General features: G+C 39.6%; 1 protein-coding gene across 2 annotated transcripts; it reads right to left on the bottom strand.

Moving 5' to 3' along the window:
- Positions 1 to 48: 48 nt before the first annotated feature.
- aga (aspartylglucosaminidase) lies at positions 49 to 15,664 on the bottom strand. 2 transcript variants are annotated; one of them, XM_042062032.1, is made up of 9 exons: positions 15,435 to 15,664; positions 14,060 to 14,213; positions 13,062 to 13,174; positions 11,543 to 11,655; positions 4,064 to 4,178; positions 3,316 to 3,391; positions 2,853 to 2,960; positions 1,737 to 1,870; positions 49 to 280 (listed from the first exon to the last, which is right to left on the bottom strand). In XM_042062032.1, exons 1-9 carry the CDS (start codon positions 15,541 to 15,543, stop codon positions 180 to 182), a joined length of 1,023 nt encoding a protein of 340 aa, XP_041917966.1. In that variant the 5' UTR covers positions 15,544 to 15,664; the 3' UTR covers positions 49 to 179. The 2 variants fall into 2 exon arrangements, with proteins under 2 accessions (XP_041917966.1, XP_041917965.1); XM_042062031.1 differs by having other exon boundaries at positions 3,295 to 3,391.
- Between the last annotated feature and the right edge of the window lie 2,065 nt (positions 15,665 to 17,729).

Below are 17,729 nucleotides of genomic sequence, written 5' to 3' on the forward strand. Positions count from 1 at the left end.
ATGAATTACACACAAGAGAACAGAAAATGTGCAAAAAAAAAAAAGGTCTATTGTAAAAAAAAAAGTTTATTTAAAACATTATTAGTTAAAAGGCAGTTAAACAATTTTCACAATTTCATTAAAAAATAAATCAACAGTTATTTTACAGCTACATAACAGATAAGCCACCTGCTCAGTGATCAGAAGCAGTCCACCTTCTTAAGGAGGGGGTTGTTGGTCAGGGGGGTGGACACCATGTAGGAGAACTGACTGAATCCGGGCACACGGTTGCAGGCTGCACCTGTGGAACATTTGGATAAGGATTAGGCATTGCAGGGGATTATCAGATTATCAGAGATCCACTCGAGTCTAGAGATGTATGCTTCAGTTCCCAGCCCAAAAAACACATCCTCCACTTGCTCTGTGGCTCTCTTGCTCTCTCTTGTTGTTCCACTCTTATTTTCTCTCTCACTCCTCTCTTCCCTCCCCCCTTCTCTCTTTCTTCTCTCTGACATGAGGCAGTGTACCAGCATCACTGCATTAACTTCTGTAAAGACCCCCCCCCCCCCTCCCTCCCTACTTTTTCTTTCTCTCTCTCTCTCTCTCTCTCTCTGTGTGTGGCATCACTGCATTCACTTCTGTAGAGATTTCTCATCCCTCTGTCCCTGGTCATCCCTCACTCCTCGCCATGCCCTCTCACACACACTCACATTCACACACACGCAATCACAGTGGATTGTGTGAACTCACTGCAGGCTTTACATGCTTCCCTGACATCCAGCCTGCAGGGCAGTTTTATACGTGTTGGCTCTGGTTTCTTATCCTCTTTCACAAGCACACACTTTCCTCTTTTACACACACAAGGTTTTTTTCCTTTTTTATGCACACTGAGGTGCTTTACTTTTATACACTGGGCTGAGGGCTCCATCATACACACATTTCTTTTTTGCCCCCGTTTTTTCTGTAACACACACACACACAGGGATCTATCATCAGGCCTTCTGGCTGTAACTGAGCTGACATCATCTGATTCTACAACACATGGACATGCCTACGAGAGCCAGCCTTGGTGACAAAGGGGACAAGTCGTGTTACAGCAGCATTACGGGACTATGGTGTTCCCATCACTAGAACACACGGTGTTACTGCAGCATTACGGGACTATGGTGTTCCCATCACTAGAACACACGGTGTTACTGCAGCATTACGGGACTATGGTGTTCCCATCACTAGAACACACGGTGTTACTGCAGCATTACGGGACTATGGTGTTCCCATCACTAGAACACATGGAGTTACTGCAGCATTACGGGACTATGGTGTTCCCATCACTAGAACACACGGTGTTACTGCAGCATTACGGGACTATGGTGTTCCCATCACTAATACACACAGTGTATTCACTCACATTTTAAATATAAATATATAAACGCTGTGCGTCGGGGTCCTGTTCGCTCTGTCAGGACAAAACATTATCCCTTACATAATATTTATCAATTCCAAAACCTATTAATGATTCTTGGAACATTGGCACAAATTACAATGTTGATATCACATGTATCTGCTTATGATCACAGCTCTATTATAGATTTGAAAAAATCAACAACCAAACAATAATTCAGGCTTTTTCCAACGGTCCAACAGGACAGAAAGGGGCATATTATGATGAAGAGGTTTTGCAGAGCCCTTCCTCACTGTGGGAGCCTAGTGAATAAATTGATTTTGCCGTAAAAATATGGTCGGCCCCACTCACTCACCGTACTCTCCTTGGATGTTGGCACAGATGACGGCGCCAAAGAACCCTGGGTAATACGTCTTGATTCTGGTCAGGGCAGCTTTACACGCGCTGGCCGGATCGATGCCCCTTCTCATCAGCTCCACCGCAAGGAAGCTGCACGACAGGAGAGAAGACAAAAGACAGGTGTCAGAAAGAAGCGAGTAAGAAAACAACACAGACTGTAGTTGTGGAGGGGAGAGTTGAAAACAACAAATTGAAAAAATACACAGATACAGTGCTGGCCAAAAGTATTGGCACCCATGCTAAAGTTGACTGAAAAGAGGAATATGAAATCATCTTTTGGAAATTGATCTTAATGCCTTAAGTGAAAAATGAGGAAATATCTAACCTTTAAGGACACCAATTTTCTTAGTGAATGAATAATGTATCATAAATAAATAAATGTTCTTCCTTAAAATACAGGGGTCATAAGTATTGGCACCCCTATGTTAAATTCCCATAGAGACAGGCAGATTTTTATTTTTAAAGGCCAGTTATTTCATGGATCCAGAATACTGTGCATCCTGATAAAGTTACCTTGGCCTTTGGAATTAAAATAGCCCCACATCATCACATACCCTTTACCATACCTAGAGATTGGCATGGGTGTTATTTCAGTTAGCCTATTAGCTGGTTTGATGCTCATTGAGCTCAATGCAAATCAAACCAGCTAATAGGCTAACTGAAATAACACCATGCCAATCTCTAGGTATGGTGAAGGGTATGTGATGATGTGGGGCTATTTTAATTCCAAAGGCCAAGGTAACTTTATCAGGATGCACAGTATTCTGGATCCATGAAATAACTGGCCTTTAAAAATAAAACTCTGCCTGTCTCTATGGGAATTTAACATAGGGGTGCCAATACTTATGACCCCTGTATTTTAAGGAAGAACATTTATTTATTTATGATACATTATTCATTCACTAAGAAAATTGGTGTCCTTAAAGGTTAGATATTTCCTCATTTTTCACTTAAGGCATTAAGATCAATTTCCAAAAGATGATTTTATATTCCTCTTTTCAGTCAACTTTAGCATGGGTGCCAATACTTTTGGCCAGCACTGTATGTAGATGGGGATCAAGGCGACAAAAACCTGGGCAGGAAACGCATCATCACATCACCGTCGCCTGTGGCAGCGGCTCCTCCCACAGTACTGTCTGCGTACGACCCTGCACCAGCGATAGGAGAGTCCCCTACTCGACTGACAGACAGGACACACACAAACACGCACATAAAGAATATACACACACATGAGCAACTGACACACAAACACACACATAAAGAATATACACACGCATGAGCAACTGACACACACAAACACACACATAAAGAATATACACACACATGAGCAACTGACACACACAAACACACACATAAAGAATATACACACGCATGAGCAACTGACAAAAGGGAGAAGTGCACCAAATATTCATGCACTCTTTTCTCTATATAAAATACTATCAGGTAAACACACAGTTAGAATGGGCTTATACCAGGTACACACACAGTTAGAATGGGCTTATACCCGTACACACACAGTTAGAATGGGCTTATACCCGGGAACTTTGTGCCTGGCTCCATTGGTGGATGTCCCAGCTGCCACACTCCTATTACGACCAATCACAACCATTCCTGCAGAGGATAGAAGCCAATCACAGCTTTGCCTGTACACTGCTTAGTACACCACAGCTATCTAAAGAGAATGTCTTGACTGAATTGGTAGATTTTACACCTCGCACAATGACAGTTAGTTCATCAGATCATAACATAATGATATAATGATAATTTAATGATTGAGTATTTAGTAGCCACACTTTATGATATATAGGCTCTGTATTGCATTTGTTAAAATACTATCTATCTATCATATCTATCTAATATAGATTACATTGTACATTATGATATTGTATTCTTTTAACTATGCATTAGGCAGTGCTCCCAGAGTGCTTAGCTGTGACATCAAAAAGGCCCCAACTGTAGCCAGTTTTAAATCTAGACTTAAGCCCAAACTGTTCTCAGATGCCTTCTGCTAACTGCACAAATTCTGAATCTGCCTTTAAATTATTCTACCTTGTGTCTGTTATTTTGTCTTTTTAATTATTCTTAGTTTTTTAAATGGTTTTACCTTGTGTTTTATGTTTTCTTTTTTTGTTATGATCTTTACCTTTTAAACTATTCTTTGACTATTGCCCTTCTATGCTTTTGTTTGCTTTTGTTTATGCAAAGCACATTGAATGACCTCCGTGTATGAAAGGGCGCTATATAAATAAACTTGACTTGACTTGACTAGCTGTGCCCCAGTACCGATGGTGTCATGCGAGTGGACGTCCAGCCTGGTGTGGTTCTGCTCATCCATCCTCTTCACCTCCACACTGGGTTTGTAGGGCCCGCAAGATGTTCTGGGATCAGGAGACACATTCTGTGAGAGATGGAAAATAGGTCACTTCTGTTGAGGAGCTGGTTGTTTGTACTGTCTAAAGGCGTTTTGTTGTAGCTGTGGTGGAATCACTTCATACATTATGCAGAGACAAAGTTAAAATAGATGTAATAATTGAAGAGTAAGTCAGAGATCCTCTCATAGCATATTTACACTAGAAATGATAAAAACGTTATTTTAGAAAAATGATTTAAGGCAATGCACCCATGTAGCCAGGGGCAGGCACTAAAATCCACCGGGAAAATTCTGAAAATTCGAGGAAATTACCAGTGCATGAAAATATAAACATACTGTATATTAACATAAAATGCCAAACAAACTTTTATTTGGAAACAGTTGGCAGGAGTCATAGTTGATAACAACTGACAGTTGAAATGGCTGAACAGTTAAATAGTTGAGTAGTTTAAATAGTTAAATTATTTAATACTGAATTATTGTAGTGAGGACATTTATTTTGAAACAGTTGTGGGCAGAGGAAATAGTAGTCTTAAGAGAGCCATATTGTATGCTTAAAGCCTGAGACAGAGTATATAGTTTAAAAGTTGAATGTAGATAGTGTAATGGATGTTGATAGATAGAAAGTTGAATGAATGTTGATAGGATAGTTTAATGGGTGGATGAGTGAATGGTTTGAAGAGGATGAATGGATAGAAAGTTGGATGGAATGTGCCTTATATCCTTGTAGAATGGAGAGACACAGAGAGAGTTGGCCTAGTTAAGCAGAAAGCAGTTGATACAGTACAGGTGCAATCAGTTTAACTGGCCCTTTGATGGGTCCTAGTTGAGCAGCTGGAAGTTGATACAGGTGCAAATCAAGTTAATTAGTCAATTGTGATGCCATAGTGCTAATGCAAAGTCTATGGGGAAAAATAAGCTTGTTTTTTGTTAATATCTCCAAAAGTATAAAGTTTACAAAAAGTGAAAAATACATTCCTCAAGTGTCCTTTTCAAGACCTACGTTACAAAGTTTGAACGAAGTTTCTACGTTAAACGGTTGAAGCTGAATTAGACACAGAAATTTGGTGGGAAGATTAACTAGAAATGATATTCCAAGGAATTACCAGTGCATGAAAATGCTAAAGTTGTGATGTAAAATATCATGTATAGTTAAAACAGATAATACAGAGATGGTTACTACGGTGATGCTAGGATAGTCATGGTGGTTGCATAGCTTAATAAAAGTTGATAGTTTAAAAGTAGACTGTTTAAAAGCTGAATGTAGATAGTTTAAAAGTTGTTGATAGACAGTAGATAGTTTAAAAGTTGTTGATAGACAGCTAGTTTAATAGATAGTTTAATGATAGTTTAAAAGTAGACCGTTTAAAAGTTGAAGGTAAATAGTTTAAAAGTTGTTGACCGACTGGAAGTTAAATGAATGTTGATATTCAAATAGTTTAATGGCTGTGTATAGGTAGATATTTGACGATAACTGAAAGTTGGAATGGCTCTAATGTTTGCTAGCAGTTATGCTAAGATTTTTAACTATGCTAACCATGCTACTTAGCTAATGTTTTATAGCAGTGCTAGCAATGCTAACATGCTAACCATGCTACTTAGCTAACGTTTTCTAGCAGTTTAATGAATGTTGATATTCAAATAGTTTAATGGCTGTGTATAGGTAGATATTTGACGATAACTGAAAGTTGGAATGGCTCTGATGTTTGCTAGCAGTTATGCTAAGATTTTTAACTATGCTAACCATGTTACTTAGCTAATGTTTTATAGCAGTGCTAGCAATGCTAACATGCTAACCATGCTACTTAGCTAACATTTTCTAACAGTTTTGCTAAACATGCTAACTATGCTAGCAATGCTAACCATGTTACTTAGCTAATCATTTTTAGCAGTTTTGCTAAAAATGCTAACTAGCATGCTAACAATGCTAACTATGTTAACCATGTTACTTAGCTAACTTAGCTAATCATTTTTAGAAGTTTTGCTAAAAATGTTAACATGCTAACTATGCTAACCATGCTAACTAGCTACAGTGGGTAGGAGTCATAGTTGATGACAAGCAGAGCGGTAGAAAAACAGAGTGGCGACACTCCCATAGACTTCCATAGGAAACAATGGCGGCGCTTTTTCAGGGCTACATCGGCGTTATGCAGAGCTCAAAAGTTCCTAAATTTGACATTCACGGCTTTAGCCCCATTCACTTCCATTGCTTTCTGCCTGATATTGTCAGTGGTAAGTAGACGAAGATACGACGTTTTTTCAATTGGCATATGCATTTCCTATTCCAACTGCACTAGTAGATACTGGTATTGTTCTTTGAGGTTTTTGTGCTGCTTGTTTAACTGATATTTATTGCTTAAATGTTGACAGAAATTTTAAAGCCAAAAGTTAGCCTGCAAACCTTGATGTGGAGAGAGGCTAGCTTAAAGATAATGTTCCTACGTCAATAATGAATTTCAGACAAAACACATTTGGTTAGCCTATTAGTAGTAGGGCAACTTTAGAGGATAGGATAGGTTGGTTGTCAACAGGTTTTTATTATGTTTATAATGCTATATTTTTCAAACCTGATTGCGTTAGCTTACTAGCTTACATTAGCTAGCAGTCAGCTCATTCACATACATAGTGTTAACGTTAGACATGCTGAGGGGGAACACAAACTTTATCTTGATAAAATACATTTCATACGGCATGGTAACTCTATATTCAGATGTGCTAGTTATCAATGGGTTTGTGATTAACGCTCTTCAGGTGAAAAATGGATGAAATGAATGTGATTATTGTCTTTAAACCTGATATAGATTAGCTTGCTAGATGGCGAGTTTTTTGGCGTTATGAACTGAACCGTTGGCTGAACATGACATGAAGTAGGCTAGCGTCCACGACTCGTGAACGAGGGGATTTCAGTTATGAATTTCAGGGGAAGCAGTAGGAGCAAAACCTAGACTATTATAAGTTATTGTTGTTGTTACTAGTGCGTGGCTCTTGTGTCCTTTGCCAGCCCAGTCCTGTGCCACTATCACTGTTCCAAACGGGACAGTGGCACAAGCAGTAGCAGCTAGGCGAGTGTTGCACGAGCGTGGTCGTGGGACAGTATAGCGTCTGTATAGTACCCCACATTAGGAGTTTTTGCTCCAACTGATGATCGGTTTCAGTTCATTTAGTTTTCAGTAATTTTACATTTCGTGTTGGTGTTCTTGGTGTAATAATTTTGATTGCTTTATCTGCCAAGTAATTTGTCAAATACATAGCGAAGTTTGCATGGAAGAGACTGACGTGACAAGAGGGCATTGCCTTTCATTAGGTCAGTGATCTTTGTAAGTAGGACAAATGTCTTTTTTGGGATAACTGAAAAGTGTAGTCAGGTTAATAGGGCATAGATCACTCTGAAAGTAATCCCCAACAAAATCATTCTTCATGTTATTGTTATATTTTTTTGGACTTGTGGCACCCCCAACCAGCCTTGCAAATGGTTGGCTGTGTATGGGTATGTAAAACTCTTGCTGGCCTCTTGCTGGAGATGGCCTCTTGCTTAGGTTTCTGCTACTTACTTAATGTTTTGTCCCAAGTATCCACTGAGTGTTACCTGCTCTGTTCTCTCCCTCCATTCTCCACTGTGCTTGTTCTGCTTATCCAGGACCAAGGATGCAGAGGACAAGACGGGTGTGCGATATATGACTGGAATGGTCAGATAAGATCATTTTTTAGGTTTGAGGTCCACACGATGGGGCCCTTACACAAACGGAGTTGTGTTGATCCAGCATCTTCCACACCTCCCATAACACTCCCGACTCCAGCCAAATGTTGCATCCTCCTTACCATGTCCCTCTTATAGGTGTACAGAGTCGGAGGGCTACCCATCCCTTCCACATTGTGTCTTTTGTGTAGTTCACACACAAGTGTTGTTCAAACTTGAAACTGAAATCTTTTTATTTTTTGGAAACCTAAATGAGTGTCAGACCTCCTTTTTATGTTGCAGTGTCACCATACCTTCCTCCCAGTCTTTTTTGCATTTGTTCCTGTTCTTGTATTAAACACACATTGAAAACTTAATAAAAATTCTTTTGAAAACATGCATCAGTCATCTTTTTCATATAGTCTCACCAGCCGGCTGAAATATAAGTTATAAGTATTTTATTGAAATAGTTGATTGCTTATCGAGTTACAAGTGTGTTATAGAAACAGTGGGTGTCTTATCTTGCAGTATTAATCAACATTTTCAAATTTAAGTTGTTATTGATTCTTATTTAGCCTATGTGTTTTTGACATGTTTATGGCTTAAAATATTACCAAGGCTGTGTGGTGGCCACCTTTATGCTATTTTTCTAAAAGAACTGAACAGATTTAATGCATTGATCAAACTTTTAGGCTATTAGGCTACTGAATGCCAATATTTATATATTTGATAGACGTTTATTGCTAGTTTTACAATGATCAAAGTTGTGTGGTAGATTTGGGGGGGCACCTTCATCTTCATCTCATCAAACGAACTGAAAAGGACACTGGATCTAATGTCCACACATAAAAAGGATACAAAATGCATAGCCTACGTTTTGACAATGTAAGTAAAGTATAGCGTGATACAGGCAAATGTAGTAATGTCCAGCAAGGAAACAAACGTTGTTAGAACTACCAAAGAACATATTTTAGATCGATGTTGCAAACTAATTATACTCGCAATATATAATTGACACTATAATGCAAGCATGCTAACACTAATAACACTCGTTTTTGGTTTGTTGTAATGTTTCCCGTTCAATAACCCACTCGCTGCTGCCTATCCCATTGAAATAACACGACACGCAAAGAGCTGTTTGGAGCTGTTGAAGCGTACGTGAACCACGTGACCGCTTGGCGGCGACTTCAAAGAGTGTCGCAACTCTCTTTTCATGGCTCTGATGACAAGTAACAGTTACAATGGCTGAACAGTTAAAGTAAAGTTCAGTAGTTTAAAGGGTTAAATTGTTTAATAGTGAAATATTGTAGTGAGGATTTTTATTTTGAAACAGTTTTTGGCAGAGGAAGCAGTTGAACAGGATGTGTAGTCTTAATAGGGCCAGTTTGTATGCTTAAAGCCTGAGACTGGCAGTTGATCCAGGTGGCCTGAACACCTGCCATAGGATTCTAATTGCTTAGCGGCCGTATTATGATGTCACAATCGGCAATGTTAAGTCTATGGGGATTTTTAAAAAGTTTTTCTTTAATAGTTTAAAAAGTATAAAAGTTTCAAAGTTGAAAAGACATAGCAACCCGATCTGTTTGAAGACCTACCTTACAAAGTTTGAATGAAGTTTCTAAGTTAAACTGTTCAAGATAAATGGCGTACGGAAAAAGTGGTAAGCGGAATAATAATAAGAAGTTGCCTAGGAAGAACAGTAGGCTACAGTGCATTTTCATGCACTGTAAAAGTTGTTGCCTAGGAAGAACAGTAGGCTACAGTGCATTTTTATGCACTGTAAAAGTTGTTGCCTAGGAAGAACAGTACAGTGCATTTTCATGCACTGTAATAATAATAATAAGAAGACTTCGGATAACAGAACAGTGCATTTTCATGCACTGTATAACGTCAATGCTTTAGCTCCGCTAACCTTTCTCTCTGCCTTCCATCCATATGTAAAACAGCAAGCAACCACGCAAATCCGTCGACTGTGAAAACTTCTGTAGTTTTCCTCGAACTTAATCGTTTGTAGGGTCATGCCATTAAACGAGGGGCCGCTCATGTATCCCCCTATACATTTCTGTAAATAGACTTGACCTGCAATCGGTTCATTGGATAAACCAGAAACACATTCCCCATTACCAGGAGGCTTTGCTCCATTCTAGCCTAGGCTTACGTTAATTTAAGTAGGCTACAAACAAACAAATTAAATTGTCATTTTTTTTTATTTGTGATGAAAGTTAGTAACGCCTGAATAAGACAAAAATGAATTAAGATAAAAAAATGAAGGCTAGCCTACACAAAAATCAGCATGCGAGAGATGAGTGTGCAGGGTAACCATGAATGACATATAGACAGTGACCGAGTGGTATAAATATTGGTTGGACTTGCCAAACGTTCAAGTGTAGATCTCGGAGATTTTCGCGGAAAATTCTCAATGCATCTATCAGGTCGACTCACGGCCGCGATAAAAGCTCTATGGGCCGGCCCGCACCGCGCAGACTCATTGGCCGGCCCACCGGGAAAACTCCCGATCGCCACTCCGCCCCTGCATGTAGCGTAGTTACTAGAAATAATTAGGAGAGATGTTCAAAGTATGACTTCATCTCCGTAACAGATTTGTGTACAAAGCACTTTCGACATACTGAATCACTTTTTCATATGGCTTTTGGGAATCTTGATGACAGCTGTAGTTTTTCCTTATCTCTTTTGTTGTTATCTCCCCCTAGAGATTTGCAGTGTTATTTGTTAAAGGTGACTGTATCCACACTGAGAGGGGTGTGTGTGTTTGTCTGTGTATGTGTGTGTCTTTGTGTGAGTGTGTGTGTGTGTGTGTGTGTGTGTGGGGTGGGGGGGGGGGGGGCAGCACTGTGTTTAATCTGTGCTGGGTGTGAGTAGCGGTGTGGGTGAATCATGAGTGGGGAGGGCTGGCCGTCTCATCTCAAGAAAAGAGAGAGAGAGAAAGAGAGAGAGAGAGAGAGAGAGAGAAGGGGGCTTTGGAAGAAGCAGCATGCAGGGATCTGACGTCCTCTCCCATAATACCCACAATGCATTATTCATTGTGGCATCCTTTCATTGTGCATATTTTAACACACACATTTCTGAGATTCTGATTAAGTTAATATCCCTCCAAATGTTCAGAGAAAAGGCTGCATGGATACACATGCAAATCAGAACAAACACACACACACACACACATGCTCGACACAGACCAAACACACACACACACACACACTCAAAACGCTCAACACGTTCCTTGGAGTGTGTATTTATTAAAGCGGAGATAATCATGATGATTGTGTCATTGGGGGGGGGGGGGGGGTGATAAGGATGATGAAAATTATTATTTACTATTATAATGTTGATAGGCCTGATGATAATGATTGATTATGTTGATGATAATATCATTCCAGGTCTGAACTGGATAGAATGAGAACAAGGGCCGACGTCCATCAGTCTGTTCCCCACGCCAGTCTATTCACTACTGACTTCTATGGACCAGGAGCACAACCAGGCTGGTAAGACCAGCTGACCACGCCCTGCGTCACATGTAAGTGCTCAAGACTCCCTTTTAAATACTAAACACATAATACAGTAGCCTAACAGCTGACCACACCACCACACAATGCCAACTGCATCTGAGAACCGAGAACATTTCCTGGATGCTGACACAGAGCTAGGCTGAGACGGAGGAATGATTGAAGGGCGCATTGGGGGTGGTCCGTGGACATACCTTCCGGAAGTTGGGCTGGCAATTTTGTCCCAGCCATTTGGCAAATATGCTCTTGGAGGTGTTTGTCGTGAGGTCTTCGGCTTTGAAACCCATATTTTGTGCAAATACAGACGCTGCAGAGACACAAAGGCAATAAGATCAGACAGACACACACACACACACACAGACACACACAGACACACAGATACACAAAGACAGACACAGACACACACACACACACACACACACACACACAATATGATCAGGCTTAATGGAGGACTGCAGTAGGGGTCCATCATATTAATCATATGCAATAAATGTGCTGTTCCAGGGTGGCCTGCACTCTTCCACTGGATGAGATCTGAGGGCCATACGTGACAGCATGACATGGTGGGTGCTAAACACACATACAGGTGCATCTCAAATAAATTTAATATCGTGGAAAAGCTTATTATTTTCCCCATAATTTATTTTAAAAAAGTGAAACTTTCATACTATCTATATTCATTACACATTAGGTGAAATATTTCAAGCCTTTTTTATCTTGATTATTCTAATCTTGGTTTACACCTCAAGGAAATCAAAACTCCTGTATCTGAAAATATTAGAATAAAGAATTTATAATATAGAAATGTCATTCTGAGAAGAGCTGTAATCAGCTGATTAAGTCAAAACACCCGAGCCCTTAAATCTCTCCAATGGGCAATGGATTTTCCACGATATTCAAATGTTTTGAAATGCACCTCTAAGGCCCAGTGTGAGGGAGAGCTCAGCTGGCTCCTGATAGGTCCAGATAGGTATTCTAACACTGGACTGGTGCAACTGACTATAGGGGGTATAAGGAGGGAACACATAGGGAGCCAAGTTTAAATCCAAAATAAACGTACTTAGTATACTATAATAGGGAGCCAAGTTTAGATATCTAAAATAAACATACTTAGTATACTACAATAGGGAGCCACGTTTAGATATCCATAATAAACTTACTTAGTATACTACAATTGGGAGCCAAGTTTAGATATCCAAAATAAACGTACTTAGTATAATACTACAGGGAGCCAAGTTTAGATATCCAAAATAAACGTACTTAGTATACTACAGCAGGGAGCCAAGTTTAGATATCCAAAATAAATGTACTTAGTATACTACAACAGGGGGCCAAGTTTAGATATCCAAAATAAACTTACTTAGTATAATACGGTGATGGTAGCGTAGTGGCTAAGGATCTGGGCTACTGTAGCATGCAGTAGCCTGAAAAGTTGTAGGTATCGTGGCTTCCACTGCACAGCCCACAAGGGCACATTCTTGAGCGAGGCACTTAATCCCGAGTTGCTCCTGGCACAATGGCCCTTGCTATATAACTGATATTATGAAGTCGCTTTGGATAAACGCATCTGATAAATTAATAAATGTATTTATGTAAATGTTTACCCATTTGCAAGGTTTGCATAGTATATGTGTGTGTATGTACTGTATGTATGTATGTATGTATGTATGTGGTGTGTGTGTGGTCTACTCAGGTCATCTTACTATACTTTACCCATCTCCCCTACGAGCAGTGTGTGTGTGGTGTGTTCCATCACGGCTCGGGCCACGCTGATGGCGTTCTTGACCCTGCGCAGATCTGCCACTGCACCCACTTCCATTGAGTCTCTGAAACCATGGAAACATGCCACCATACATGTAAACCATAGTATTCATTTTCTTTTCTTTTTTATACATGGACACATTGTTTTGCACAGCTTTGTATTACAAATTCCATATCGGTTCAAACAGCCTTGACACCATCTCAGATTTTCTCGGCATTCAAAATCACACTTTAAAAAAAATATGCTATTTCCCAATCGCTGAAAACAATTATCCAGGTTTGTTTCAATCAATAGCACATCAATGGTGGGTAGGACAGTAATACGAGATTAGAAATCTATGCACGCTGCTGCCTAATTGTGTAACTGTGGTTTTGTTCAGAGAGGAATATTTTTTTAAAAAGGTTCTAGACATGAAATACCGGCAATTCTCTAGGCCATGCCTATACATAATTGAAAAGGCATATCTAAGCAATATCTAAGCAACGAAATAAGATATCAGGCTGACATTTTCGTATGATAGTCATGAGAGACTGATTGGACAAAAAATGAATGATACGGAATACCCCCAACATTATTCCAAATGTAAAGTACTTATCAACACACACATTAGTTGTTGGACACATACATCACTTTCATTAGTTGATGGAACACATAGTTTTAAGGGTGGTTCTCTCATTACTATGGTTAAATACAGTTTTAATGTGTATTAAATAGTTAAACAGTTAAATGTGTTCAAGCCGTGGGACTGTGTGTGTTCACCCATTCATGATCATGGCGTCCAGCTGTGTGTGTGTGTATGTGTTCACCCATTCATGATCATGGCGTCCAGCTGTGTGTGTGTGTGTATGTGTTCACCCATTCATGATCATGGCGTCCAGCTGTGTGTGTGTGTATGTGTTCACCCATTCATGATCATGGCGTCCAGCTATGTGTGTGTGTATGTGTTCACCCATTCATGATCATGGCGTCCAGCGTTGTCTCTCCGGTCTCGTCTGGACTCCCCCCATAGCCCACGCTGCCGTCACACTGCTCCCGCTCGCAGGTCGCGCAGCCCGTCTCCACCGCGTCCAGCACACTCTCTCCCCTCTGCAAGGCGCTCCACGCTTCACACACACACACAGGACACTGTTCTGCTCACTTACCTCATGTATATTTCAATCTTACAATTACAATATTATTGTTATTCATAAATTACTATTGCACTGAACTGCCTTGCACTATATTTTATATTTTTAAATTGTTCCCTGTTAAATTTAAGTATTATATTGTTTTGTATTTGTATGTCACTTTGGACAAAAGCATCTGCCAAATCCCATAACCATAACCATGTTTATATTTAAATCTTACATCTCAGACTATACTGATATTGCACTATTCCTTCCCTCTCTTCAATTGTTATTGTAAATTCTATTGTATTGTTATACTGTATACGTCATAGTATTTTTTTATATTTCTTACTGTCCTTTCTGTTTTTATTCTTATGTTAAGTGAGTGTTGTACTTTGAGAGAAAAAGATTAACTGGAGTCAAATTCCTTGTTTGTTTACGCAAACCTGGCCAATAAAGCTGATTCTGATTCTGACAGGACAAGCAACACTCATGTTAACAGGTTTGCCCACTATCAGTGTATTGTGAGAACTGTGTAAGGGACGTGGAACATATTAGTAATATCACAAATATATTGGCTTACTGTCTGGCAATACTGTCCCTGTCCAATGCTGTGCCTCCTAAATCCCTCAGCCCTGTTACTTCACTCCTCACTGCTACTTACTATCTGATAGGCCTACAGAATGCATGAAGCATGACATATTATGTAAGTTAATAGGGCTATGTCATATAATCACAGATAAGTCACTAAAGCTGAACGGGAAAACTATAGGCCTACAATTAAAAGGGCAACTGACTCTTCTAATTAGCTTTGTCTGTCAGAAACCCTAAAAGCCAAGCTTTGCATGACTAATAGGCCTACTTAAAGCCAGATGTATAGGGCATCCAGTGAATTGATGCTATGATGAAGCAGCTTAATTGGTCATTATTATGAGAAGATCACGAAGAGGTGGTCAAAGCTGGCCGAGTTGTCATCATTAGAGAACAGCATCAGAGCAAACACACGAATATGCTGTCAAAACGGCATATGCGGTTAAAACGCACACATCTAGACATAGTGAGACAAATTTTTACATAGTAAGACCATTTTTTTTTTTGTTTAAATTTTTTTTTATCGTGGACACTGATTTTGGTATCTACTTTTTAAAATGAATCTGACCATCGAGTTGGGTATCTACTTTTCCAGTCATCATAGATTTAAGTGTAACGACAAGTTACCTGCTGCAGTTGCATCTTGGAACGGCCAAGTGTTTATGACTAGAGGGAGTGAAGCTTCCGCAAACAGCGACGCAGACAAAGACAAGGCAAATACATGTAGATAGTGCATTTCCAAAGGTTTCTTCTATCTTAAGGGCATGTTTGCAAAAGTAGATGTAAGAAAAGTCGAAAATCAACCTGGAAGTCCTCTACAAACTAGAGCGGCATACGGGTTTCAATAACTTCCTACTTTTGTCACATGACTACACATGACACAAATTAAAGGGGCCACGTTCAAAAAAGAAAGAAAAGGAAAAAAGAATGAAAGAGACAACTTGAATTATTCTTTCAACGCGTATCCCCTCTCTGCCAGCTGCCTTTTAAAGTAGGGTGTCAGGGGTGGGGTGCAATGAAAGTGTCCAGGTGAGTTTTCGTCCTGTTCATTGTAGGCTAATCAGCTTATTAGCCAGTGTATGCATTCATTGACTGTGTGTAGAAAGTGGACCTCCCTCCTGTGATCACAGCCTGTAGCAGCATTTCTTACAGTAAAGATTATCTTCTGTGGAATTATATATTTGTAAACAATGTTTTATTCAAAATATTGAAAATTGTCAATAATCAATGTTTGTTTTACTTGTTCTTCTTAATATTGTCCCAAAATTGTCCAAGATTTGGCCTAATGAATGAAACAATCTAGTCTAGTCATTAGTCAAGTAAGAATTCATAAACGTTGTTTAGATTAACTTCTCATAAACAGGCCACACTCAATGGATTTGGCTGCATGCGATTTTTAAACTCTTTTATTGAGTTGCTGTACAACTGAACTTGGGCAAATTATTGTTGTGCATCTTTGATGCAAATGCAGCAATGCAACCTATTCAACCAACAAATACGGACCTGAAACTCAAATCTGTGAACAGAAATGATGCTGACCTCAATGACAAGGCAGAATACACACGCTGTGTTTTTAATCACACAATCACTCAGTCTCCATGGCTTATCAAGGGACTGTTTTGTCTCCAGGGATGTTACAATGGCAAGACTGAGAAAGTGCAGAATCGTAACTTCTCATGAAACAACCAATGGAAACAATGCACTTAGTCAAAGTGTGAGCTTAACCTTGAAAGAACTTCCTCAATATTGCACTTTTTCACTGTTGCATTATTCATGTGAAAGGTACAATTTTCTTCAATATTTTATTCATGGTTTGTCCTTAAACATCACTTTTCAAGACAAATGAGTCAAAGAGCACAGGGCAGAAAATGCACATTACAGACAGAGAGAGAGCCAAGAACAAAACAAGTACATGGAGATGATTGCAGCATCATTAAAAGTAGGCTACCAGGAAAGACGGTAGGTTTGGATTACTTCTCTCTCACTGTTTTTTTGTAAGGAACGGTGACTGAACAGATTGCCCTTTAAGAGCGAAGCTGTATCAGGTCTGTCTTCGGAAATGCTGTTACTGCCTCTTCGTTCAGGGTAACAACAAGCAAACAAACAAACAAACAAACAAACAAACAAGCAAGCAAAAAACAGCATACTTCAGTGGAAAACAAACACAAGTATAAATGAACGCGTGACTGGCTGGCTGACTGACTGACTGGGATGAGCCAGCAGCAGACTGCCAGGGCTTGCAAAAAATAATGCAATTATCTCTCTCTCTCTCTCTCTATGTCTTCCTTATTGCTCTCTACCCCCATCACTTACCCTATCCAGTTTGCCGGTGTGGGACCAGACAGCAGGGGGAATGAAAAATTTGGTTTAAAAATGCTTCAGAACAAATTCCAGTCATATATTGCCTTTGGGAATCTTGCCCTTAGTATTACATGATGGAAACTAAATGTATAGATTGACAAAAACTCATGTCTTCAGTGATTGTGGTAGGTTCCAATGTTTGTGAGGTGTCAGGTTTGTTTCATGTAAAGCTCATGTCTTCAGCGATTGTGGTAGGTTCCAATGTCTGTGAGATGTCAGGTTTGTTTCATATAAACCTCATGTCTTCAATGATTGTGGTATAGGTGCAGTGTCTGTGAGATGTGAGGTTTGTTTCATATAACTGGAGGGGTGTTTCAAAGGCCCACTACAACAAGGAGCTTCGATAAGTTTTTCAGTGACTTTCATAAATACTCATTTTTATAGTGCATCTTCCTTAATTGATTGGGCTACCTGAATTCGACTTCTGTACTAAAACTTTCCCCGTGAAACTTCTCATGTGTCCAGAGTTTGGCCTCCTTAATAAAAGTTATTGCTGTTGCCAGATGGAGATGGTGTGAAATGGCGCTAATTGGAAATCAGGAATTGGACATAGGAAAAGGT

The sequence above is a fragment of the Alosa sapidissima genome, chromosome 14, assembly GCF_018492685.1.
Source record: "Alosa sapidissima isolate fAloSap1 chromosome 14, fAloSap1.pri, whole genome shotgun sequence".
Lineage (NCBI taxonomy): Eukaryota > Metazoa > Chordata > Actinopteri > Clupeiformes > Clupeidae > Alosa > Alosa sapidissima.

What these genes read in the sequence shown, in the direction of transcription:
- aga (XM_042062031.1), bottom strand. Translation starts at nt 15,543, where the DNA reads ATGCACTATCTACATGTATTTGCCTTGTCTTTGTCTGCGTCGCTGTTT. An exon ending in CCAAGATGCAACTGCAGCAG is followed by an intron (nt 14,214 to 15,434) that starts GTAACTTGTCGT and finishes GTGTGTGTGAAG; the next exon opens with CGTGGAGCGCCTTGCAGAGG. An exon ending in ACTGCTCGTAGGGGAGATGG is followed by an intron (nt 11,656 to 13,061) that starts GTAAAGTATAGT and finishes GTGTCTCTGCAG; the next exon opens with CGTCTGTATTTGCACAAAAT.